Source organism: Podarcis bocagei (genome assembly GCF_964188305.1).
Source record: "Podarcis bocagei genome assembly, chromosome: 7".
NCBI lineage: Eukaryota > Metazoa > Chordata > Lepidosauria > Squamata > Lacertidae > Podarcis > Podarcis bocagei.
The window spans coordinates 87,934,195-87,961,946 of record NC_138132.1 but is presented as its reverse complement, the minus strand read 5'-3'; the positions used below and the strand labels follow the sequence as shown (position 1 = coordinate 87,961,946).

The 27,752-nt window shown below is 46.3% G+C and overlaps 1 protein-coding gene across 1 annotated transcript; it reads left to right on the top strand.

Annotated features, from left to right (window-relative positions):
- Window positions 1-590: 590 nt before the first annotated feature.
- LGI3 (leucine rich repeat LGI family member 3) lies at window positions 591-26,984 on the top strand. The gene is made up of 8 exons (XM_081203102.1): window positions 591-1,195; window positions 12,357-12,428; window positions 15,643-15,714; window positions 17,248-17,319; window positions 19,401-19,472; window positions 21,225-21,394; window positions 24,019-24,183; window positions 25,860-26,984. The coding sequence occupies exons 1-8, from the start codon at window positions 999-1,001 to the stop codon at window positions 26,675-26,677; spliced, it is 1,638 nt and encodes a 545-aa protein (XP_081059228.1). The 5' UTR covers window positions 591-998; the 3' UTR covers window positions 26,678-26,984.
- Window positions 26,985-27,752: the final 768 nt, after the last annotated feature.

Here is a 27,752-nt window from a genome sequence, read left to right as displayed (position 1 = left end):
ATTTGGTCAGTTTGGGAATCAAAAATGGTTTCAGGTCGGTCTTCCTGTGCTGATCTATGTACATGCTTGGTTGGTACATTTATGAACATTTAGTGGTAAAATTCTTATCACACTGCATTGCATGGGGTTGGACTAGAAAACCTTTGGGGTCCCTTCCAACTCTACGGTTTTATGATTCTATGCAGTGCTTTTTTCTGGGGGGGGGGGCCGGGACGCAGGGGTGCACATACCCCTAAACATTTTGTGAATCAAAGTTTGGCCTCATTGAGGGGCAGTATTTCAGTATGAGTAGGAAAAGGAGAGTATCCCTAAACTTTTTTTCCAGGAAAAAAAGCATTGATTCTATGAAATGCAATCCATAAAAACAAAGATCCTGTCTCTGTCAGCAACCCAAGTCCGCAGCTCCAACCCCACTCTGCTTCACCCCGAAAAGCACCCCAACCAAGTGCCGGCTTAACAGCTTGCACGGTCAGGCGTGCCGAGACGCTGGCCACCTTTCTTCAGCCTCTTTCTTCCTCTCTCTCCTGGATTGGGGAGGCTTCCCCGGCTGCGGAAGATGGACAGCTCCTTCCAGCTGCTGCTGCTGTTGCTGCTGCGCTCTATTCCCACGTGCAGCCGACCTTTTGTTCCACGACCCGCCCCCCGCGGGCGCAGCGACAACCCCCAGGCTGAGGCTGCATCCAGTCAGCGATGCGCTCCTTCATCCACCCTCCCCATCAGTGATCACTCCAGAACTTGGTGCTTTCGTGCTGCGCGCGTCTCTCCATCACGCCTGGCGGAGGAGCGCAGCTTCCTGCAGGGATGAGATAGCTCCCAGCAGCTTGCAGCAGCCTGCAGACACAGAGAAGAGGAACCAGAAGCTGTTGAGGAGGCGAGCGGAGAGTTCGGTTTGCTCCTGCAACATCTTCCTCAGCTGCTGCTGCTGCTGCAAACGCCCGCTTCTCCCTGGGGAGACCTTCCCCAGCCTTGGAAGGCTGGTTCTCCCCCAGGAAAAGGCCATGGCAGAGCTGCAGAGGCTGGGGCAGCTTCTCCTCCTCTTCCTCCTGGGCCTGGCCTGCCTCTGGCTGCCCGCCACCTGCCGGAAAGCCCCCAGGCCTCCCCCCTGCCCGCCCAGCTGCTCCTGCACCAGAGACACAGCCTTCTGCGTCGACTCCAAGGCCATCCCCAAGAGCCTGCCGCGGGATGTCATTTCGCTGTAAGTGGATGGGGGATTGGGGAGGGCGCACACCTGTCTCTTGGTGGGTGGGTGACGGGCTGCTATGCAGTAGGGGTTCAGGAGCATGTGGAGATGGTGTCCCCGGGTGGAACAGGGCTGGTTGGTGTCCAAGAGAGAGATGACAGGGATGAGGGGTCAGAAGTGAGGGGTTAGATTGCCAGGGAGAGCACAGACAGCATTGGGAGCAAAGGTCTGCATCTTCAGCATCTTCAGACTGGTCTCCTGTGGAAGTCCATTTCCAGATGTTGCATCCCAGCTGGGGAATGGCTCGTTTGCTCCTGGAGAAAGACGGGGGTTCTATAGATGATGATGATGAATTACATGCACGTCCCATTTCTGCTAAAGGAGCTGAAGGTGGCATGCATAAATCTCATCATCCTCATGTTAGCCTCACAACAGCCCTGTAAGGTAGGCTAGGCTGAGAGTGAGTGAGTGGCCCGAGGGCTTCGTGTCCAAGTGGCAATTCGAATCCTGGTCTCCCAGGTCCTAATCCAACACTCTAACCGCTATGCTGCACTGCCTATAGATGGCTTCTTGCAGGTGAAAAGACCAGCCGGGCTACATGATCCTTAACGGCAGCTCTACATGCAAATGCAAAGTAGTGGCTGCGTTGGTTTATAGAGCCAAACCTCTTGGTTGCTTCTTGGCACTCGCTTGGCTCGTCTGCCTTTAATGACGTGAAGCTGAACTGGTTATATCATAAACCTTGAGGTGATACAGAAGTTCTCTCTGTGGTGTGAGATTTGCGAAAGCTCAACCAGGCTTTTCGTTGCAGTGATCACGTGGGGATTATGAATAATTTTCTCCATCATAGCCATATTCCAGAGGGAGTGGTAAGTGTAAGATTTTAGGCTGTTTGCCACCGAGTTGCAATTGCTATTTGAGCTGCCAAGATCATGCAAAAGACCAATTCTTTTGACAACATATCTACACTGGTATCGTCAAAAATATCCAGTAACATTCATTTTGGACAGCAAAAAAGAGTTTTAGTAATATTTATCATTTTGTCAAAATTAAATTCTAAAAATCTTGCACCAGCTTACAATTCCACCACAAATTGTATGGTAATATGTACCAAGTGCATACAGGGTCTTCTCCCCCCCCCCCATTTTCTAATTTCTTAGCAGTGTGCAATAACATAATGCATGTGCAGTGAAAAGTTGGAGCTCATGTGAGCTTGCAGCATGCTTATTAAGCACTGGTATAAATAAACAAATCTTGATTTTCCTTTCCTTTTTTAAATAAAGTAAGTTTCCAGCCAACATGACTGTGTATGTGGGAAGCTTGGGGGGGGGGGTGCACAGCCACTCCATGGTGCAATCTGAGCATGTGGGATGCTTGCATGCCATAAATACAACTGAATATCCATATTAAATGTCAGCTGGGTGGAACTGGTGCAGCGCTTGCTCTTACATCGCTCCTTTGTTGCACAGGGACAATTCAAGCATTAATGCGCATCACTGCGTTGCTCTGTACTTTAAAGCAAAAATCCAGAAAACCAGATTGACATAGGAGGGGCATCTTCATCACCTTCTCATAGTTAAAACCTTGCTCCATGTGGTTTACAACATCAAAAGATTTGCATAATTACAAAATTAAAACTGAGGTAGTTGCAAGCAATAAATGAAAACATGCTAAAATATATGCAACGGAATTGAACAATCCCCATATGTCATAGATACAAAAAAAAATTTAAAAATTAAAAAATTGCCAGCACCCCAGCAAAGCAGAATAGTTTTCCCCCTTTTCCCAGTGGCTTGGGGTACTTGGGAGTTGCAGGGATGGAGGCACAGAGGCATAGGAAGGGTGCGGACATTTGGCGCCCACCTGTGACTCCCAAGCCTACCCCGAGCTGTCGATGTGGGGGGAATGGGTGACAAAAAAAATTCCACACCGGGTACCACCGGGTACTACACCTCTGCTTGTGGGGGGCCGGACTATATTTTGAAAAAATAATGAACGAATTCCTATGCCTCACAAATAACCCAGAGAAGCATTTTAAATAAAAGCACACATTCTACTCATGTAAAAACATGCTGATTCCAGGACTGCCTGCAGTCCGGATTTAGAAGGCAATTGGGCTGGATCCTGCCCCCAGGCCTTAGTTTGCCTACCCATGTGATAGAATGTACCCCTTTTTTTCCTTTACTTTTCCAGCATGTGTCTGACTTCGAATTATACATTTTCGCCAGTTTACTAGGGGTTAGAGATTGCCTTCTTGAACAAACAGGATTTAGAAAAGATCTCCTAGGTTCTGTGTATATAGTTTCTGTGCAATATAACAAATAACAAAGTATGTGGTTGTCCACAAATACAGAGTCTATCTACGTATGAAATCTTATAACGCCCTTCCAGCACAGCTGAGGGCATTGCTTAGTAACACAGCTCAATAAAGGCAGGTCTTAATGGACCAGGTAAGAGTTTTTTAGACAAATAACTGGCTCTATAATGCCCTGTTTTAAGAGTGGGAACCACAGAGAACATTTGGAAGATTTAATCTCTTGTAGGTCCCGTCCAGATTCTGTCCAGTAGAGCCTTAGTGGACTCTTGTCCATATTCAAAAACTTGTTCAATTCATGGACACAATAGTAATCCAGGATACACTGAACGTTTGATTTCCACCAGAGCTGTTCCCCATACAGCACAGGGCTGGAAAAGCTCGCAGGGTCAGGAAGTAAATCTTTTCAGATAGTTGAATGGGCTGCAGTCTTGCTCTGATCATTGTCCATCTGGTTTCCGTACATAGAAGTGCAGCTGTTGTTCCGCTGGCTAAGGAGAATTGTCTCCTAAGAAATTGATTCTGAACTGTTTCTAACCCTTTAATAGAGTTCACATCGTCACCCCAAATTTCAGCTCCATACAGCATTTGTGGGATCACTTTGCTTACCAAAAAGATTCAATGCTGGAAGAAACAACTGTCCACGCTCCATAAAATAAAATATCGGTGTCCCTATAGCTTTCTGTGCTTTGGGTTTGCCACTTCAAAGACAATGATTCACTAAAAAGGACTCCAAGATATATGAAGGAGCAAGTTTGCTGTAAATTATGTTGATCCAAACTCCATTTATATTGAGCGCTGCGTTTCCCAAAAATCATTATTTTAGTCTTGGAGTAGTGTGTTGAGAGAAGCTTTTCTGTTTGCAGCATGAGCTAAAAGCCACCAATACATTTTTAAGACCCCCTTTAAAAGAGTGAAAGGAACTCTATGTTGTCTTCATAGACAAAACACCTTCCTGGACACCATTTCAAAGCCCGTTAATTGCTTTAAATCGACCTTTTCATTAGTGCTAAAATTCTTTTCTGCCTATAGTACCACTGATATAGCACTATAAAACTATAGCGCTGATTTAAATATTAAATGAACAACTCTTTCCATCAGCACCGTTTTAGACATGATTTTCTGGTTTGATTTGGTTTTGTGCTAATTAAACACTTTTTAATCTGCATTGTGTTTTAACATTTCATGGGTAGCGATAGGCAACCACACTAGAATGCTTAGCGCTAAATAAATAATGGAGGTTTTGATTTACTTATTTATGTGAGGATCACTTAGAGCTCCCCACCCCCACCCTACTAACCCAGTTGCATCTTCCTCTCCTATCTACTGGTGTGGAAGTGCAAAATCCCCGAAGGTGTGGAAAGTCAATTGAAATTCCACTTACAGCTTGCAACAGGAGAGCAATAATTTATTACACTGGCAGCAGCCAGCTGTCTGGAAGAAACCTCAGAAGTACAGTATGAACGTGCCGCCCTAGAGCCTACCTGCTTCACGTGGTGAGCACACTCAGGTGTGTAAAACTGGTGGTGAGGATATATGCACCTGTGTGCACCAAATGGGGCTTGTGGGGTTGAATGGAGAAGTCTGGAGTATGTGAGAGTGTGCAAGGGTGCCTTCCTCAGCCTGGTTCCCCACCAGAAGTTTTGCACCACAGCTCCCATCAGCCCCAGCTTCCATGAGCCAGCTCCTATTGGTGCCAGCGTCATGCAGCTGGGCTGGTTGAGGCTGATGTGTACTGTAGTCCAAAACATCTGGAAGGCACCAGGCGAGGGAAGGCTGATATAAGAGACAGAAGCAGGACTCATAGGACACTCTACTCCAACTCCAAGGCAGAAATCACAGGTAAAGAATCCCTGACAGGTGGCCATCCAACTTCTGTTTTATAAACCTCTCATGAAGAAGCATCCACCACCTTCAGAGGGAGTCTGTCCCACTGTCCAAGTGGTTTTTACCGTCAGAAAATTATTCCTAATGTGGAGCCAGGGTCTCTTTTATTATACACCAGTGTGGTGTAGTGGTTAAGAGTGGTGGACTCGTAATCTGGTGAACCGGGTTCACGTCTCCGCTCCTCCACATGCAGCTGCTGGGTGACCTTGGGCAAGTCACACTTCTCTGAAGTCTCTCTGCCTCACTCACCTCACAGTGTTTGTCGTGGGGGAGGAAGGGAAAGGAGATTGTTAGCTGCTTTGAGACTCCTTAAAGGTAAAGGTAAAGGGACCCCTGACCGTTAGGTCCAGTCGTGGCCGACTCTGGGGTTGCGGCACTCATCTCGCTTTATTGGCCGAGGGAGCCGGCGTACAGCTTCCGGGTTACGTGGCCAGCATGACAAAGCCACTTCTGGCAAACCAGAGCAGCGCACGGAAACACCGTTTACCTTTCCACCGGAGCGGTACCTATTTAGCTACTTGCACTTCAACGTGCTTTCGAACTGCTAGGTTGGCAGAAGCAGGGACCGAGCAATGGGAGCTCACCCCATCACAGGGATTCGAACCGCCGACCTTCTGATCAGCAAGTCCTAGGCTCTGTGGTTTAACCCACAGCACCACCCACATCCCTTTTTCTCAAGAGGTACTATTAGTATATAAAGCCCTTAACAACTTTGGACCAGTTTACCTATGAGATTGCCTTACCCGGTGTGTGCCCACTCAAACTGTTTCTGGCAGCAAAATTGACACTGTTGCAGGTGCCTCCTAATACCCCTTCCACATTTTTAAGAACTTGACCTTTTAGGGTGGCAGCACCTGCACTTTGGAACTCCCCGCCTATTGATGTCAGGCAGGCGCCTTCGCTGTACTCTTTTTGGTGCTTGCAAAAAACATTTGTGTTTAAGCAACACTGCTCTGGTTCGCCAGAAGCGGCTTAGTCATGCTGGCCCCATGACCCGGAAGCTGTCTGCGGACAAAGGCCGGCTCCCTCGGCCAGCAAAGCGAGATGAGCGCCATAACCCCAGAGTCGTCCACGACTGGACTTAACAGTCAGGGGTCCTTTACCTTTATCTTTACCTTTACCCAGGTGTTTAGAAAGTTGGAGCAAGTCTGATCTGCTTTTAGTCTAACTATAAACCAAATCAAACCAAACTGGTTTAAACTAAACTAAAAACTATAGATTATTGTTAATTTTTCTTAATTCTTAATTGATCTATCATTTTCGTAAACTGCGGTGAAGTTAAATATATAAATATCAGAGACATTGGTGCACATCAGGCACAGTGAGATGGCAGTATTTGGGGCCATAGGAGCCAACTCCTAGGGGCTGAGGGGCCTTCAGCCCCCCAATAAAATATTTGAGGGGGCCAGCCCCCATATCTTATTCAGGTTGGCACCCCTATTCTGGACTATGCCACTTCAGACTGTGGACAGGTAAAAGGTAAAGGTAAAGGGACGCCTGACCATTAGGTCCAGTCATAACCGACTCTGGGGTTGCGGCGCTCATCTCGCTTTATTGGCAAAGGGAGCCGGCGTACAGCTTCCGGGTCATGTGGCCAGCATGACTAAGCCGCTTCTGGCGAACCAGAGCAGCGCACGGAAACACCGTTTACCTTCCCGCTGGAGCGGTACCTACTGATCTACTTGCACTTTGAGGTGCTTTCGAACTGCTAGGTTGGCAGGAGCAGGGACCGAGCAACGGGAGCTCACCCCATCACAGGGATTTGAACCACCGACCTTCTGATCGGCAAGTCCTAGGCTCTGTGGTTTAACCCACAGTAGGCATTTAATTGTTGCTTCTCCCATGTTAAAAAACAAACTTGCATGGGGCACATCAGAAGGAGAGAGAGAGTTTTGGCAAACTCCTCTTGTTGATAATGCCAGTTTCTTGCTTCTGGACAGGGCTTTCTGTGTGTGACTCTCTCCCCATCACCTACAGCCTGAAGTGAGGGATTCAGACTGGATAATAAGATGAGATAATTCCAATTTATGCAGAACGAAGGTGTGATCAACTGAGATGGCAGAATTCCACTTCAAACTGCAAGTGTGCGTGTGAGAGAGAGAGATGGTTTTGAATCAACAGAAGTCCAGCGTCAAGATCAAGGAAAACAATAGTGAGACTATTTTGGGCACCAAGGTCTCAGAAGGAACAGAGGAGGGTGACCAAGATGACCAAGGGTCTGGAAACCAAGCCTTAGGGCTGCAAGTTGTTTCAGCAGCCCCGCAACCCCATCCTATTCCCACTGGGAATTTCTGGCATTTCCTAACACTTTTCTCCCAGACTGCTGCGCCTGGCTCTGTCTTTGTGCCAAGGCTGATGCCCGCATTGATCTGTTTAAGTGTTTTTCCCAGCCTCTCTCCAACCACCCTTCATTAATCACAGCAAATGGAGAGATCTTTAAATGCATCCTCTCTGCCAAGGGACTATATTTCTTTGGCTGTGCTCAGTTTATGTATAAAAGAGAAGGGAAACTGCAAGAAGAGGAGGAGAAGGACAGAGAGAGGAGAAGTCAATCTCAGGGGTGCGTGTGGAATGGAGAAAGATTGGGGCCCCAGGCTCTGCCTACTGAGAGCTAAAGTCAGGAGACAACTTTTAAAAATAATAATAATAAAAATTCAAAGATTTTCAAAATATGCAGATAACAACCACAGTAAAGGCTAAACAAGTCCGCACGGTCCAGTCACTTGCTATCAGGATTCTGATGGCTGGCGCCTACCAGCTAGAAAAATGTGCAGTTTAGCATTTGGCCTGTAGCCAGTGAGGGAGACGACGTGAAATCTGTGAATGTAGGACAGCCTGACAGTAATTGAGGAGGATGACATTGGACGCCAAGCCATACGCTGCAAGCAAATCAGTTTTATCTTAACGTTTGCTGCTCTAGCTTTCCACAAAGGATTCCTGCTGGTGAGGGGCCACCTACCCCAGATCTATGATTCCCAGGATTCCTAGGGTAACCGAGTGGCATTAAAAGCAAATAAAGTCAGTAGCGCAGACAGACCGTTAGGGTGCTTTTTAGGGTCTTAATTAGCTGTAATAAATGTAAACCTTCTTCCCTTATGGGGGACACAAGAGCCCTTATAGAGTCCTTTGTGGGTTCTCCATCGGTCGGAGAAAATAACAGAGGCTAACCAGAGAATACTGAGAAGCAAAGCAGGTCATAAGCATGATCTTTATTGAACTGTTGCAACAGGGTGCTCCCCCACACGCAGGAGAAGGAGGAGGACCCAGAACAAAGGTGTGTCCGCCCTTATATAGACATTTTAAATTGCCCGCCTTGGAGTCCAAGACCGCCTCCAGAAACATCATACCTGCATAACAGAAAGGGCGGTCTACAGCAGAAATCTGAGTGCGTTGTTTACGTCCTGTCTGGCAAGTTACCTGTTAATGCTTACTTGATTGGAAACCCTGGGGAGCCTGGCCAGTCTTTTGTAATGACAAATACTTAGTTCCTGAGCCAGGTCACAGGCTCACCCTATTCATACACAGACATACCCTTAAGACAGGATTTGTGAACAAAAAGACAATGGGGAGGCTCCCCCACCTCATCCCTCCTTGCAGAGAAAACATTTGGTCAGTTTGGGAGCCAAAATGGTTTCAGGGTGGTCCACACATCTATGTATGTGCTTGGTTGGTACATTTATGAACATATAATATATATATATATATATATGTTTTCGTAGATTTTCACGGGTACAGGAATGCAGGTTTTGGTGTCTTCGGGTGTCTTCCCGTGTAAGAGTTGGGGTGTCTAGGCGACGTTTCGACGAGGTCTCACTCGTCATCTTCAGGCTGGTGCTTTCGGCTTCTTGTTACTGGAACAGAGCAGGATCTCAGTGTTTGAGTTCCTATAAATACTGTTGAGGGGGTGTGGTGTATAGCCTCCAACGTTCTGGGCAGAGAGGAAGTTCCCAGGTTAGTGTGTCTTTTCTTCTTTTGTTCATTAATTACCTGAGGGATATCTTGAGTGATTTCTTGAGTGATATTCTGAGTACCACTTAGGAGGGTCATTAGGTGTGGATTAGTTGCTAAAGCTTTCGTGTCTTGACCTCTTGAGCTAGTGAAGAGTTTTTTCTGAGAAGATGGCTGTACTGCACTTAGTTGTGCTCTGGCTTGGCTTCGTGTATAGGGGCGAGCTGTGGTTTTGTGCCTTGTGCCAGCCAGATCTGTGTAGGGATTGCAGGGGGGTGCAGCATCCGGAGGTGCCACTATGGTTTGGCTACTGGATGGTGTCTGTAATTTATCTGTGGAGAGGGTCTGGGTTTGGGTCTGGTGTGGTTGATTGGAGATGGCGTTCTGTGTGCCTCTGGTTCTGGTGTCGGTTTTTGTGGGGAGGGCTATTTTCCAGATGTCTGGCAGGCGGGACGTATCGTCACGCTTGTTCATGTTGTGAGGGTGTTTCTCTATCTCGATGGCTTCCATGATTATTCTCTTGTGGTGGTGTTCCATGTTAAAGAGCAATTTGGAATCTGAAAAATTAATTTCGTGTCCTGTTTCTTTCATGTGTTGGTAAAGAGAGGAAGTTTTTTCTTCTTTTTTGACGGCATTCTTGTATCGCAGAACACAAGAATTTGTGAGATTTGCCCCAGAGATTTGTGATAATTTGTGAGATTTGCCCCAGAAAGGATCATAAGCATTGGTGGGGTTTCACAGTTTGTTACCAGTATGGGGAAGCAAAATGGGGTTGGGGGTGGAGATAGGTTGGCGTTTTGATGACAATGGCATCATCTGGACGCCTCAAATAAAAAAAGCTCACTGGGTGTGAACCAGGGACCACTCTGCCTCTCAGCCTGACCGACCTCACAGGGTTGTTGTGAGGATAAAATGGGGAGGAGGAGAACAATGTAAGCCCCCTTGAGATCCTCAGAGAAAAAGATGGAACATAAATGCCACAAACAAAAAGATAAACCGTACACACATCTGGAAGCAGGCGTGAGTGAGTTTGTGGCTGGGAGTGTGATTGGAAACAGCCAATTCGTCGCTCGTGCTTTGAGCCACTAATGGAGAAGCCACCTACTTTGCAGATTGGAAACTGGTTTCGCCACAATTATTCGGCCTAGGACCCTCATACCCACAGGACCGCCTCTCCTGGTATGTCCCATGGAGGACCTTACGGTCTTCAAACAAAAACATCTTGGAGGTCCCGGGCCACAGGGAGGTTAGGCTGGCCTCAACCAGAGCCAGGGCTTTTTTGGCCGTGGCCCCGATCTGGTGGAACGCTCTGTCACAAGAGACAAGGGCCCTGCAGGACTTGACATCTTTCCGCAGGGCCTGCAAGACGGAGCTGTTCTGCCAGGCCTTTGGCCAAGGCACAGTCTGACCCCCTCCTTTGGTAATCCTCACAGAACTCTAGCCCAATGGTTGCCATTAATTTGATTTTGAATTGATTTTAGAATGAATTGATTTTAGAATGCATTTCAATTAATTGATTGTGATTTTATGTAAACTGTGTTACTTTTATTGTTGTTAGCCGCTCTGAGCCCGGCTTCGGCTGGGGAGGGCGGGATATAAATAAAATAGTATTATTATTATTATTATTATTATTATTATTATTATTATTCCCTCTCGAGATTGTTCACTCTCTGGAACCACAGAATCCTGCACTCTCTCATCAAAGTACAGATCATTTACACAGGTGTGGAATCCACATATGTTTCTAGTGCGATGGTACACAAACTCTCTGTGTATCATAAGAACATAAGAAGTTAAGAAGTGTCTTCTGAATCAGCCAATGGTCCATCTAGTCCAGCTTCCTGTTCTCACAGTGGCTGACCAGACGTCGCCATGCAGAGGGCATGCAGTCCATACCCAAGCTTCCAGCAACTGGTATTCAGAAGCACTGCTGATTCCAACTGTAGTGGCAAAAGACTGCCATTATGGCTGGTAGCCATCAATAGCCCTTCTCCTCCTCCTTGACTTTGTCTGGTCCTCTAAAGCCATCAGTGTTGCTGGTCATCACTGCTTCCTGCGGGAGTTCCATGCTTTCACTATGCACTGCACGAAGGATGTGGGTGGCGCTGTGGTCTAAACCACTGAGCCTCTTGGGCTTGCTGATCAGAAGGTTGGCGGTCCGAATCCCTGTGATCTAAATGAAGAAGAAGAAGAATTTGGATTTGATATCCCGCTTTATCACTAGCCTAAGGAGTCTCAACCTGGGACGCGGGTGGCACTGTGGCTTAAACCACAGAGCCAGGGACTTGCTAATCAGAAGGTCGGCAGTTCGAATCCCTGCAATGGGGTGAGCTCCTGTTGTTCTGTCCTGGCTCCTGCCAACCTAGCAGTTTAAAAGCACACCAGTGCAAGTAGATAAATAGGTACTGCTCCAGCGAGAAGGCAAACAGTGTTTCTGTGCACTCTGGCTTCTGTCACGGTGTTCTGTTGCACCAGAAGCGGTTTAGTCCTGCTGGCCACATGACCCAGAAAGCTGTCTATGGACAAACGCCGGCTCCCTCGCCCTGAAAGTGAGATGAGCTCTGCAGCCCCAGAGTCGCCTTTGACTCGACTTAACCATCCAGGGGTCCTTTACCTTTACCTTTTGTACGAAGGACTTCCTTTTATTTATCCTGAATCCTCCAACATTCAGCTTCATTGGATATCCACAAGTTCTAGTGCTGAGATAGAGAAAAACTTTTCTCTTATCCCGGTGTTTTGTGAGCTTCCCCAGGGAAAACTGCTCTTTAGTGCTCAATCAGAGCAAAGGGCAATTCTCCAGATTGACTTTCACTCCCATTTAGAGTTAAAAGCATGGGTTTTCCCAGGGAAAGGAGTGGGACAAGGGAAACGCCACTCACTCCTGTGCTTTCCAGGCCCAGGACAAGTGGAAGTGTGGACAAGCTACCTTTTTACTGCTGCTCAGATCCTTTTGTGAGATTCAGTTGCCTCCTTCTGTTTCAGCAGACGTTTTAGCATTTCTCTTTTTTCCCCTCTCCTCTCCTGCAGGACCCTGATAAATGCAGACTTCAGCGAAATCAAAGAAGCTGCCTTCGCTCACCTCCCGTTCCTGCAGTTCCTGTATGTCTCTCTGCCTGTTTGTTTCCCCTGGTTTTGTCTTTGGGGAGGAGGGTTCTTGTTACCCTGAGTTGTCACAGCGCTGCTTAGCTAGCCAAAGAACTTTACCATTAGAGTGACTGCCTAGGCTAGTACAGTGGTACCTCGGGTTACGAACTTATCCCAAGTTAAGTTCTTAACCTGAGGCACGCTAATGTGACCTGCCGCCGCGCCGCCACTGTGCGATTTCTCTTCTCATCCTGGGGCAAAGTTCTTAACCTGAAGTACTACTTCCTGGTTAGCGGAGTTTGTAACCTGAGGCGTTTGTAACCCAAAGCGTTTGTAACCCGAAGTACCACTGTAATTGGGCTAAGGGCAGGAGTTTTCCATGGCAGCAGATGAGAGAGGACATCCTTTCTGCCTTGACACATTAACTTTTTCAGCTTAGAAACGGCAGTGGTTGGAATGTGGACTCTGCAATACAGTGGTACCTCAGGTTACATGCGCTTCAGGTTACATACGCTTCAGGTTACAGACTCCGCTAACCCAGAAATAGTACCTCGGGTTAAGAACTTTGCTTCGGGATGAGAACAGAAATCGTGCAGCGGCGGTACAGCAGGAGGCCCCATTAGCTAAAGTGGTGCTTCAGGTTAAGAACAGTTTCAGGTTAAGAACGGACCTCCGGAACGAATTAAGTACTTAACCCAAGGTACCACTGTATAGTTAATGCCACAGGGCAAGGCACTAATAGAATTGCTTTTGCACCCAACTGGAGTGGGAAACATCTGGTATTCATGAGCCTCTGTTTTCCTTCTGTCCATTTCAACTAAACTGTCTGGAGTTCCTTTCACAGTCAAGATAACTTCCCATGAAATAAGTTTCCTAGGTCAAAGCAGAGCATAGCTCTTGTAGAACTGGAATTCCTCGCAAGTTCTTAGCTCCTTTACAAGTTGAGAGGAACTCTGCGTCACCTGAGCTGCTAGTTGGCACCTTTCTTCTCTAGGCTAGAGCCTCATCCCCTACACGCCTACTACGCTGCTTCAGTTGACAGAATTGGCACCATTACACTTTGGAAATCCCTGCCTATTGAGACCATACAGGTGCCTTTGCTGTACTTTTTGGCACCTGCCAAAAACATTTTTTCTTTAGACAAGCCTACCCAGATATTTAGAAAGGTGGTGCAAGTTTAAATCAGTTTTTATTCTATTGTTATTTTAACTTTTTGAAAGTTTTAAAGTTGTTCATTTTTCTTACTGATAGTTTTATTGTTTTATCTTTTCCCCCTAAACCTCTTTGAGTGCGGGGTTGTTTTTTTGTGATCAAGTAGTATATGAATTTTATTAAATGAATAAATAAATATTCTGCAATGTGCAGAGCAGGACATCAGTCCTGAAGGCACACCACCTGCGGGGTCACTGGAAAATCAGTTTAGAAAGAAAAAACCCCTTACCATAAATATGTCAGACCTTGAACGAGGTGGGGGGTGGGGAGCATTTACTGATTTTTTAAAAGTATTTTTACCCAGCTTTTCAGAAAAAGCAAGGAGAAAAACCCTCCCAGAGAGGCATATAAATATCAGTAATAAGAACACACCTTACACCTTACATTCTAAAAGTCACAACACAAAAAGGAAAAAGATTGGGGGGGGGGGGAGACAAAGCCAGGCACTAGTTCCTATTTACAGAATTTATTTATTTTTTAGTTACACATTTATTTATTTATTTAATTCAATTTTTATTCACTTTTATTAAACAAACATTTCATACAAAAAACAAAACAAAGAAAAAAACACAACTTACATTGGATATTTCTAGCTTAAAGATAGTTATTACAGTATACATTATCAAATTATCAAACATCTATAATAAATGTGTATTATATAAAAGAAATAAAGAGAGAGAGAGAGAAAAGAAAAAAAGAAAAAGAAACATGAACGGCAATGAAACCAGAAAATTTACAAGACTAAAAATACCTATCGAACAAAAAACATTATTTTGTTAATTCAAACCAGTACCAGGGTATGCTGCTCACAAAGTCCCTCCTACTAGATTGAATCCCATTTTTTAATTTGTTGGTTTGTTGACTTCTGTCTGCTCTCTGGTTTCAGTTCAGCCATTGCTACCTTTGATCTGTATTTAATTATTGGTCTCCATCTTCAGATACTTCTGTCTAAACACAGCCAAGTGTTATTGTTGGAACCATGTTTGTTCAAGTAATTTTTAAAACATTCCCATTCTTTCTTAAGCTTATCTATCGATTGATTTCTTATTAACTCTATCATTTTTGCGAGTTCTAAATACTCACAGAATTCATGTGATGAATTTGCAGAATTCATGTGATGAGCAACTGGGATGGAATAAAGGAGGAGGAGGGATGCTGGTGGCGCTGTGGGTTAAACCACAGAGCCTAGGGTTTGCCGATCAGAAGGTCGGCGGTTCGAATCCCCGCAACAGGGTGAGCTCCCATTGCTTGGTCCCTGCTCCTGCCAACCTAGCAGTTTGAAAGCACATCAAAGTGCAAGTAGATAAATAGGTACCACTCCGGCAGGAAGGTAAACAGCGTTTCCATGTGCTGCTCTGGTTTGCCAGAAGTGGCTTAGTCATGCTGGCCACAGGACCCGGAAGCTGTACGCCAGCTCCCTCAGCCTATAGAACGAGATGAGCGCCGCAACCCCAGAGTTGTCTGCGACTGGACCTAACGGTCAGGAGTCCCTTTACCTTTACCTTTTAAAGGAGGAGGAAAGCTTAAATCTGCTGGTCTCTCAACTAAGAGGCGCTGAGCTCCCATCTCTTCCTCTTCTGAAGCCATCTCCTTGTGATGCTCAAAGCAAAATCCTAGAATTGTAGAGTTGGAAGGGACCCAAGGGTCATCTAGTCCAACCCCCACAACGTGACATGAAATGTTGAATGAATGAATTTTATTATTACGGTCACAGACCAGTTCCGGCTCACTTACAATATCAGAAAAATCACAATACACAACAGGGATACATTGGATTGCAATTGGGTTTAACAGAGACAATTCAGATATAACAGCAGTTAAAAATATACATTAAATCTTGATCACTAAAATATAACCTAAAATTGTCATTTAAAACATTAATCATTTTGGTAGTACAGCTTGTTCCCTAAGTTTTATGGCAGTCGCACAGAATTTGACGTGAAATGTTAAGCCAAGCATTGCTACGGTTTACTGTCCCATTCTCACTGCCTTAACACCGTGTCTTTTCTCTTTGCAGCTTATTGAATTCCAACAAGTTTTCCTTGATTGGGGACAATGCGTTCACCGGACTCTCCCACCTGCAGTACCTGTACGGGTCACGTTTACCTAGCCTCTACAAGGGGACACACTGGGACAACACTTGTAGTAGGAAGAAGGGCCAGGAACAGGGGGAAAGGGGAGAGCTGATGTTTATAAGTCTTAGGAACAACAAAATACACAACAAAGCTCACACATCTTATTCCAGCTACAGCCATGCCCATCCCTACGCAGCCAGTGGAGGGCTGGCGGGGGATGGGGTGTCAATAACTATCAGACTTTCAAAAGCTGGTGTAATAAACATAAATCTGCCCTTATTTCCTTATGGGGGACACAAGAGCCCTTATAGAGTCCTTTGTAGGTTCTCCATCGATCGGAGTAAATAACAGAGGTCAACCAGAGAATATTGAGAAGCAAAGCAGCTCCTAAGCCTGATCTTTATTGAACTGTTGCAACAGGGTGCTCCCCCACACGCAGGAGAAGGAGGAGGACCCAGAACAAAGGTGTGCCTGCCCTTATATAGACATTTTAAATTGCCCGCCTTGGAGTCCAAGACCACCTCCAGAAACATCATACCTGCATCACAGAAAGGGTGGTCTACAACAGAAATCTGAGTGCGTTGTTTACCTCCTGACTGGCAGGTTACCTGTTAATTGATTGGATACCCTGGGGAGCCTGGCCAGTCTTTTGTAATGACAAATACTTAGTTCCTGAGCCAGGTCACAGGCTCACACCCTATTCATACACAGATATACCCTTAAGACAGGATTTGTGAGCAAAAAGACAACGGGGAAGCTCCTCCACCTCTTCACTCCTTGCAGAGAAAACATTTGGTCAGTTTGGGAGCCAAAATGGTTTCAGGGTGGTCCTCCTGTGCTGCTCCAGACATGTGGTCCACACATCTATGTATGCGCTTGGTTGGTACATTTATGAACATCATATATATATATATATATATATATATATATATATATATATATATATATATATTTGCTTTCGTAGATTTTCACGGGTATAGGAATGCAGGTTTTGGTGTCTTCGGGTGTCTTCCCGTGTAAGAGTTGGGGTGTCTAGGCGACGTTTCGACGAGGTCTCACTCGTCATCTTCAGGCTGGTGCTTTCGGCTTCTTGTTACTGGAACAGAGGCTCTGTTCCAGTAACAAGAAGCCGAAAGCACCAGCCTGAAGATGACGAGTGAGACCTCGTCGAAACGTCGCCTAGACACCCCAACTCTTACACGGGAAGACACCCGAAGACACCAAAACCTGCATATATATATATATATATATATATGACCTTAATTTTTTTATTTCACTGGTGTCAGTCAAGCTCATAGTTTTTGTTGAATTCATTAAACTAAATCTACAGTTAATGGGGGGTTTGAATCAATGTGTAATTAACTGCTAATGTTTTTAATTTTATTATCTTCCTTGGTGGGCCGTGCAAACTGCTGTTCTGAATGATGCTGTTTTAAAGGATAGGGTAGTTGGTATTATGGATGAGTTTATGGAACCAAGGGAGGGCGGTGGCCTACAAAAAGCATGGGAGTCCCTGGGTGATAATATGTCTTTCTCTTTGCCTTCAGGTTCATCGAGAACAACGACATCCAGGCTCTGTCAAAAAACGCCTTTCGTGGGCTCAAGTCCTTGACACACCTGTGAGTTGCCACTTGGGCAGAAGCATCTGCAGACTTGGCCTTGCATGCTGCTGACAAGCTAAGATTAACTGGTGCACTCCTGGCAGTGTGGGACGTGCCTGCCAGAATAATAATGAAGCTTAGGAGTTGTTGTTTTTCTTGGGGTCAAGATTTAATTTTGGAGATCTTAATTTTGCTGTTATAGAATCATAGACTTGTAGAGCTAGAAATCCCCCAAGAGGCATCTAGTCCAACTCTCTGCAATGCAGGAATCACATTATTATTGATGTTGATTTTTTGTATCTCTATTTGTGGATCTTATTATGACTTGTTTGGGGCAGGTGTTAAATTATGTTGCTTGTGTTTTGATATTTTTTATTGCTTATGACTACTTTTGTTGTATTTTTGTAATTATGCAATTCTATTCACACTGCATATGAATGAATTATGATGATCATGAAGACATGGATCAAATGGTCAGGGATTATTATTATTATTATTATTATTATTATTATTATTATTATTATTATTACTACTACTACTACTACTACTACTATTATTTTATTTATACCCCTCCCATCTGACTGGGTTTCCTCAGCCACTCTGGGTGGCTTACAGCACATAAAAAATGGTAAAACATTAGACATTAAAAACTTCCCGATACAAGGTTGCCTTCAGATGTCTTCTGAAAGTCAGATAGTTGTTTATTTCCTTTACATCTGATGGGAGGGCATTCTACAGGGCAGGCGCCACTACCGAGAAGGCCCTCTACCTGGTTCCCTGTAAACTCACTTCTCACAAGGAGGGAACCACCAGAAGGCCCTTGGCGCTGGACCTCAGTGTCCGGGCAGAACGATGGGGGTGGAGACGCTCCTTCAGGTATACTAGATCTGTCCAGGGGGTGGGGGAGAGCTTCTTCATTGCAAAGGGCAGGATGCATTCTGCCCACAGAGATATTGCAACGCCCTCCTGCAGGATTCTTGTCCATGAGGGTTGGCTGGGTCACATGGTGTCCATAGGGGTGGCAGGGTTTGCCTTTGCATACCCTCCAACATTTCTCCAGTGGAAATAGGGACATTCCAAAAGCAGGAGCTTCTGGGATCAAATCAGAAACCGGGATGGCTTCTGATATTCCAGGACTTTCCCTGGAAAATTGGGACACTGGGAGGGTCTGCCTTTGTCACAGCAGCAGTAGCAGCCAGCAACCTGGATGGTTTTGAAAGAGGATTAGACAAATTCCTGAAAGAAAAAGCTACCAATGGCTCCAAGGTTCTGAAAAGCAGTTGCTGGAAATGGCAGGAGGGGAGAGTTTGGGAATGTTCAGGGATGCAGGAGAGGCTATATTGTTTGATTATATTCTTTCCAACTTGTGTTAACAAGTTCTACAATTTAGCAGACTAACATTCCCCTTTTTAACTTGCACAGCGGATGCGTTTGCTCAGGCTCGCTAAAGCCTCTAAAATGTTACCTGGTAATTTCCCCTTTAGTCCCTCATAAAAGAAATAGACACGACACAGTCTTCTATAAAAGTATAAAAGAGTTTACTCACTCACATTCTGTTCACAGATGGATCCCAGAAGGCAGACTTAAGTTACAAAAGTAATATACACCTGGAAACTATCCCATAAGGAGACAGCTCCTTTGTCCTTTTTTGGCTGCAAGCCAAGAGAGCATCTTAGGCTAAGCAGATGTTGCTTCTTTGACGAATGTAGTCAAAGAGAGAGAGATGGCGGCCTCCGCTGAGGTATTTTGTTATCTGCATAGGTGAGGTCACGCCCACATCTGGTCACATGTAGAGGAAGTCTGCCCCAGCCTGGGAGGAAACAGGAAGTTCCGATTGGCTGGTCCAGACATCTCCTTTTTATGTCCACTCTAGGGATGTTGTACTTGACTGCTCTGTGTTTCACATCCCACAGAGAGGGGTCTTGTGCTCAGGTCCTCCTCAGTGGGGCATCTGGTTGGCCACTGTGAGAATGGGAATCTGGACTAGATGGGCCCCTGGCCTGATCCTGCAGGCTCTTCTTACATCCTTATGTTCCTCAAAAGCAGCAAAGAGGGGAACCCCTGGCACAACCCAACATTCCCGTTTTCCTTTCTTCCAGATCTTTGGCCTACAACAATCTGCAGACGCTGCCCAGAGGCCTTCTGAAACCCCTGGACATCTTGAGCGACCTGTAAGGTTCCTTCCCACTTCGATGCAAGTAATTCTGCTCCCTGCACCTTTTGCAATTGCAAATATTGCAATGTCCTCCCATATTTGTGGCCCACAAGTTCATGGCAAGCTGCAAGAATTTCACCATATATGAAAGACCCACCATTGTAATTAAATTAACCACAGTCCAGCCAGTGTGGTGTAGTGGTTAAGAGCAGTAGACTTGTGATCTGGTGAACCAGATTCGCGTCTCTGCTCCTCCACATGCAGCTGCTGGGTGACCTTGGGCTGGTCACACTTCTCTGAAGTCTCTCAGCCCCACTCACCTCACAGAGTGTTTGTTGTGGGGGAGGAAGAGAAAGGAGAATGTTAGCCGCTTTGAGACTCCTTCGGGTAGTGATAAAGCGGGATATCAAATCCAAACTCTTCTTCTTCTCTTCTTCAATTACTGGGAAGGGTTTGCTGAAAACGGGTGAGCCAAGCAGAATGGACCAATTTAATTTGGAGAAGCAAGAGGCACCCAGTTAAATAATTTTATTTCATTTGTGGGGAATAGGAGAGCATTAAGCATATGTATAATTCTCCTTTTCAAGATCAGTGAGACTTAAAAGCACCAACTTCACCTTAAAGCAACATGTCCTTTACACAATAGTAGTGGATTTGGGCTACCATAATATTGCTGTCCAGAGAGATCACAGCGCAGTAAAAGTGGAACAAAACCCAGAACATTGGTGGTTATCAAATTTCAGCAGGAAGTCTCAGGATGGGCATTGACTGGAAATGAAGCAGACATTCTTTTCACTGTGCATTTATTATTATTGTTGGTGTCCATGATGCTGTTTGGTGATCAAACGCTATCGTACTTTCAACACTAATTTCAATACATGAAAAAGTTTTGGGTGGTCACACTGCTTCATTTCCAATCAGGGCATAACCTGTAACTTCCAGCTGAAATCCTGTAATTTTCATAAAGCAAATATTCTAGGGTTGCTGTTTTTCTGTCTTGCTTTTCTTGCACTTGGAGCCATTCCAAACATCAATTATTATTTATTTATTATGTGGTAGCATTAGAGAAGACCACAGAAAAAACTAGTTAAGCAGGATAAGTCTACACTGACAAGCAAATGAATTGTAAGATCAGCATTATCATTGGTGAAGATGGACAGCAAACAAATGTTATTCAGATTTTCAAAGCACAGGGAATCTCTTTACTTAGGGAGGAGAGTGCGGGGGACAGCAGTAGTTGGAGAATGCTGGATCAGATTTGCAATCTTGCCTTTGGATTGGGTGACTGCTCTTAAATTGCCGTATTTTTCGCTCTATAGGATGCACCGGACCATAGGAGGGGGAGAACAGGGGGGGGGAATTCTCCCCCTCTCTGCTCAGCGCCCCTTCAGCGAAGCGGCAGGAGAAACGGAGCCCCTTCCATTTCTCCTCCCGGTTCGCTGAAGGGGTGCTGCGCAGCTCTCCCAGCTTCAGCAAAAGAACCCGCTGCGCTCCGGAGGCTTCAGGCGGCTATCCCTGAAGCCTGGAGAGCGAGAGGGGTCGGTGCGCAACGCGAAGCCTCCGGAGCGCGGAGGGAGCACTCCCTCTGCGCTTCAGAGGCTTCGTGTTGCTATCGCTGACGCCAAGGAGCCTGCATTCGCTCCATAGGACGCACACACATTTCCCCGTAATTTTTGGAGGGGAAAAAGTGCGTCCTATAGAGCGAAAAATACGGTAGCCAATTTGTGGGTGGAGGTGATTGCTCCTGAATTGCCTCTCTCTTTGACAGAGACCTTCGGGGCAATTCGTTGACCTGTGACTGCAACATCAAGTGGCTAGTGGAGTGGATGGAGAGCACCAACACAAGCATCCCCGCCGTTTTCTGTGGGAGCCCCGCTCAGTACCAAGGCCAGAAGATCCGGGACCTGCCCCTCAAGGACTTTGACTGTGTCACCACAGGTAGGAACAGCTGGTATTTGCATGGCCTTCTGGGAAATAGAATGGCACCCAGAAGCAGCGCTGCATCTACAGATTTTGCTGGGGGTGGGTGAACCCTGCCTTGCCATCCCCTTCTCCTGCAGATCTGTGCCCGCCATGACCACGTCTGGAATACCTTGTACAGTTTTGGTTGTCTCACTACAAACCTGTGGAGGTTCAGAAAAGGGCAACCGAAAAGATCAAAGGGCTGAAGCGACTCTCGCATGGAGAAAAGTTGCACAGTTTGGAACAGGCATAGGCAAACTCGGCCCTCCAGATGTTTTGGGACTACAGTTCCCATCATCCCTGACCACTGGTCCTGTTAGCTAGGGGTCATGGGAGTTGTTGTCCCAAAACATCTGGAGGGCCGAGTTTGCCTGTGCCTGGTTTGGAACTTCTTTGTTGAGAGAAAAGGCAAATAAGAGGTGTCATGACTGACTTTATAAAACTATGCCAACCTCCATGTCAGGATCTCTCTTTTTTTTTTTTTTTTTAAGATATTTATTAAAGTTTCCAATTTTTTGCAAACAAAAGAAAAAACAAACATAAAAATATTAAAAACAGTTAAATTTCACACCTTATTTTCTTGTAACTTATTTCTCCGACCTCCTCATACCTCCCCTTCTTGTATACCCAGTTTGAATTATTTGTACACCAAATCCTTATCTCAACATCTTAGATTATTATAGCTTTAAATTCTTACTTACAAAAAGAAAGTCATTTTATCATAGTTACAGCTTGAAACCACTTAATTTCAATCCAGCATCATTCAACATTCCTTAATTTTACAATATTTTTGTAAATAGTCCTTAAATTTTTTCCAATCTTCTTCTGCCGACTCTTCTCCCTGGTCTCGGATTCTGCCAGTCATTTCTGCAAGTCCCATACATGGGACTGTATGGGCCTCCATGTCAGGATCTCTGGCAGGCACGACCAAGCTCCAATACGAATTAATGAGCCTCTGGCAGGTTTATATTACGTTTATTTAGAATTTACAGAAAGCGGCACCGAGCCAGCCTCCCTCGGTAACTAGTTGCTCACTCTGAATCTCCGCCCCTTCCGCAGCATGAAGCACGCCAAAGTCCAGTCCTTCCTCCCTTGCACTTACATTTTAACCTTTTCAGCCCTCCTGGTTTGGGGGGAAGGTGGATGGACTTTCCCTCCACTTTCAAACGAAGAGCCTTCTAAACACTGCCTCCCTTCTGGTTGCATAGCAACCCCCTGAAGGCTGTCTGATTCCTCCCCCACCTGCTGACTGTGAGCCTTCTGAGTCTACTATTCTATCTGCGACTGGAAACTCAGGAGGAAAGGGGGTCAAACTAACCCACTCTTGCTTTATTTGTGACTGCATTCCCTCATCCTCAGAGTCAGACTCTTCCCAGGCATCCAGCTCAGTCACATCCCTGAGACTCCGGTTTGGAGGAAAGGGTTAGGTACGAGGAGAGGCAAAGAGGAGGTCACATGAACAGAGCTCTGTAAAATGATGCACAGCATGGAGAAAGTGAATAGAGAAACGTTCCCCCCCCCTCTCCTAACACTGGACATCCAGTGAAGCTGAATGCCAGAAGATTCAGGACAGGTCAAAGAAAGTCCTTCTTCATGCAGTGCATAGTTCAACTGTGAAACTTGCTCCCACATGAGGCAGTGATGGTGATAGTCACCAACTTAAAGGTAAAGGGACCCCTGACCGTTAGGTCCAGTCATGACTGACTCTGGGGTTGCGGCGCTCATCTCGCTTTATTGGCCGAGGGAGCCGGCGTACAGCTTCTGGGTCATGTGGCCAGCATGACTAAGCCGCTTCTGGCGAACCAGAGCAGCGCACAGAAAGGCCGTTTACCTTCCCGCCAGAGCGGTACCTATTTATCTACTTGCACTTTGACGTGCTTTCGAACTGCTAGGTTGGCAGGAGCAGGGACCGAGCAACAGGAGCTCACCCTGTCGCGGGGATTTGAACCGCCAACCTTCTGATCGGCAAGCCCTAGGCTCTGTGGTTTAGACCACAGCGCCACCCGCGTCCCTGGTCACCAACTTAGATGACTTTTAAAGATTAGACAGACTCATGGAGGAGAAGAGAGCTGTTGATGGCTACCAGCCAGGATGGCTCTGTCAGAGGAAGCAGTGCTTCTGAGGACCAGCTGCTGAAGACCACAGGAGTGGAGAGGCCTCTTGTCCTTGGGTCCTGCTTTCTGGTTGGCCACTGTGAGAACAGGATGCTAGGCAAGATGGGCCATTGGCCTGACCCAGCAGGTTCTTCCTACATTCTTATGTTCACACTACAGAACAATGAAATGTAACAGAACGGATGAAACCATGGCTATAAACAACCTACACTTCACGTGGCAAAACATGGTTGGTAGGGAAGGTTACCCTGGCACTGGACTGATGTCCAGGAGGTGAGGATGCTATGTAGATAGGACATCGTAATCAAGAAGGTTTTTCCTGACCAGTGTCTAATTTCATGTGGGAATGGGAACCCATGGAGTTAAGGCAGGCTGGTGTGGTAGAATGTGGCCCTTCAGGTATCCAGGGTCCCAAGCTTTTTTAAGGCAATCAGCAGGAATTGTTTGGGATACAGACAAGGTCTCTTTCTTTCTTTCCTCCATCAGATTTCGTGGTGCACCAGGTCCTGCCTTTCCAGTCTGTGTCCGCAGAGCCCTTCCTGTACTCCAGCGACCTCTACGTGGCCCTGGCCCAGCCCAGTTCCAGCAGCTGCAGCATCCTCAAGTGGGACTATGTCGAACGGAAGCTGCGGGACTTTGACCGCATCCCTGGTAAGCAGTGGATGGAGCCATAGAATTTGTAGAGTTGTGTTATAAGAATTTTAAGGTCATAATATAAATGTCCATAGCTGTATATAAGCCACATGTCTGAAACCCCACAGAAAATGTCCTGAACAAATTGACCTCAAATATTTCTCTGCAAGGTCAAAGTGGGAAACCTCCCCATTGTTTCTTTCCTCGCAGATTCTGTCCTCCCAAATCCTGTCTTAAGGGCACATTCAAGATATGAACAGGGTGTGAGCCTTTGACCTGTGACCTAGATTCAGGAATTAAGTAGTTATAACAACAAGAGTGACCAAAACCCAGATAATGCAATCAGGTAACTTGCCAGACAGGAGATAAACAACGCACTCAGATTTCTGTTGTAGACTAAGATTTCTGGGGTGACTAAGGTGCATGCCACATTCCTCATCGCAACCTGTTTGAAGGGGCTGTTGCTTCATTTCCCAATCCTCTCTCCATGGTGCCTCCTTCCTTGTAGTCTGTTGCCTGCAACATTTAGCTGCGATTCCTACATTGCAGGGCAGGGATCGAAAGAGATGACCCTTTGGGTCTCCTTCCAACTGATATAAGTAAAAAAACTGCTCCTTTCCCCCTTATGGGGTATCCAAGAGCCCATACAGAGTCCTTATGTAGGTTCTCTATTGGTAGGAGAAAATAACAGAGGCCAACCAGAGAATATTGAGAAGCAAAGCAGCTAGTAAGCTTGATCTTTATTAATCTGTTGCAACAGGGTACTCCCCTCACCCCACGCAGGGAGGGAGGAGAACATTCCCAGAACATTGATGTGCAAGCTCTTATATAGACTTTTGAAATTGCCCACCCTGTAGCTCAAGACCATCCCCTAAAACATCATACATACATCACAGAAAGGTGGTCCCCAGCAGAAATTTGAGTGTGTTGCTTCTCTCCTGTCTGCCAGGATTGCCTTTTTTGGGTAGCCAGAGATGGTAAATACTTAGTTCCTGAATCTCTTACGCATATTGATAGTGTGCTCAGCTTAACAGTTACTTGCCAGATGTATATACAGGTAACTATAAGCCCCTACAGTCCAAAGACAATTGGAGAGCTTTTCCCATTTCCTTCCTCCTTGCAGAAAAATATCTGAGGTCAATTTAGGAGAGTCAAAATGGCTTCAGGATTGCTCTCCTGTACTATTTCAGATGGGACGCGGGTGGCGCTGTGGGTTAAACCACATAGCCTAGGACTTGCCGATCAGAAGGTCAGCGGTTCGAATCCCCACGATGGGGTGAGCTACCGTTGCTCAGTCCCTGCTCCTGCCAACCTAGCAGTTCGAAAGCATGTCAAAGTGCAAGTAGATAAATAGGTACCACTCCGGCAGGAAGGTAAACGGTGTTTCCGTGCACTGCTTTGGTTTGCCAGAAGCGGCTCAGTCATGCTGGCCACATGACCAGGAAGCTGTATGCTGGCTCCCTCGGCCAATAAAGCGAGATGAGCGCTGCAACCCCAGAGTCAGTCACGACTGGACCTAATGGTCAGGGGTCCCTTTATCTTTACCTTTACTATTTCTGACATATGGTTTATATACTTATGTATGTGTTTGCCTTGTACATTTATGAACATTTATTTTTTATATATATATAAGACCTTAGAATTCCTATAACAGACCTTTTCGTGTGCTGATGCCTCATAATGTTCTCCTGCAGCTCACTCAGCTGTTTACTGCAAGCCCATCGTGGCCGAGTCGCAGCTGTACGTCGTGGTGGCCCAGCTCTTCGGCGGCTCCTACATCTACCGCTGGGACACCAACATCGACAAGTTCATCAAGATCCAGGACATTGACAGCCAGAAGATCCGCAAGCCCAATGATATCGAGGCCTTCCAGATCGAGGGCGAGTGGTTCTTCGTCATTGCCGACAGCTCCAAAGCTGGCTCCACCAGCCTCTACCGCTGGAACCAGAACGGCTTCTACTCCCACCAGGACCTGCACTCGTGGCACCGTGACACCGACGTGGAGTACCTGGAGATTGACGGCAAGCCCCGGCTGATCATCTCCAGCAGTTCCCAGGCCCCCATCATCTACCAGTGGAACCGCTCGCAGAAGCAGTTCCTCCACCTGGGCGATGTGGCAGACGTGATGGACGTCCAGATGGTCAAGCACTTCCGGGTCAAGAGGGACAACTTCCTGTGCCTCAGCCGCTACATTGGCGACTCCAAGGTGGTCAAGTGGGAGGGCCTGCGGTTCACGGAGCTGCAGACCTTGCCCTCCCGAGGCTCCATGGTGATGGAGCCGTTCCGTGTGTCCCAGCATCAATATATGGCCCTGGGGAGTGACTTCTCCTTCACCCACATCTACCTGTGGGACGAAGAGAAGCAGAAGTTTGCAAAGTTCCAGGAACTCTCTGTGCAGGCTCCCCGCGCCTTCCGCCCCATCCCTTTGGAGGACATGGATATCCTGCTGGCGCCCAGCTTCAAGGGGAACACACTGGTTTACAAGCATATTGTGGTAGATCTCAGCTTGTAGGGCAGAGGTAGGTCACCACCATCCCCTACCTGCACACAAACACACACACACACACACTTCTGCTGGAGGTGGGCACCTGAGCACTGTAGTCACTTGGAGCAAGGCTGCTTTCTCATCCCCCACCCTTCTACTCTCCACAGTAAGGATGTAAGCTCAGGGCCTCCTCAATGCAGAGGCTCCTCCAGGACACAAAAGGGACCTAACATACACTCACACACTCCTACGTCAGCCTGGATGTATATGCAATAATAATAACACGCCCCTAGACCTCACGTCATTAACTCCATGCAACGCTGGCCAAGCCTGCCGGTTGTCATCAAATCACTCTTCTCCTGCCTTTCCTCCCGGGTTTCTTCCATTTCTTTTGAGATCTCCCAAAAGCTTAATTTTGTTTTTGTTTTTTTAAGGAATGGAATAGCATCCTGAGTGCAAACCATGATGAAAGTGCAGTAGAAATGATGTCTGGAGGGCACCAGCTGGCTCCTGCCAATCCATACGAATCCATTAACAGGGAGCTCAACACAAACCAACATCCTTTGCTCCATACTTCCTGCCTTGCAACAAATAAACCCTCATTCTGCACGCGCACGCGCGCACACACACACACACACTTTTTATGGCTCTGCACCAGCAGCTCCCAGCTGACTTCCAGCTGTGCCTCTAACATCCCAGTTTTTTTCTGACTGGTCCATCAGCTCTTATTAACCTCTAAACCTACAGCAACTCTCATCCTAAGAAAGCCGCTTTCTAGCTGTTGTGGACAGAGAGCTAGAAAACATAATGGTGATTGGATTGGGAATCAGGTAGCAAGTAAAGAGACATAAATATTAATTATACAACCCCTACCAGAAATCCCATGATTTCTAAGCTCGTTTGCAGATTTCTGAGGGTCCATAAAACATTATTCCACATACTAAGAGGAATATGCTGGAAGATATCACAGGATCGAGACCAGACATCCATCTGGATAGTGCAACTGATGCATACGGTTTATGATTATATGAAGACAGTTACTATATGCAGCTATTTTATTATGCAACTAAAATATGTGACTTTGGCAGCGGACATCTCTCTA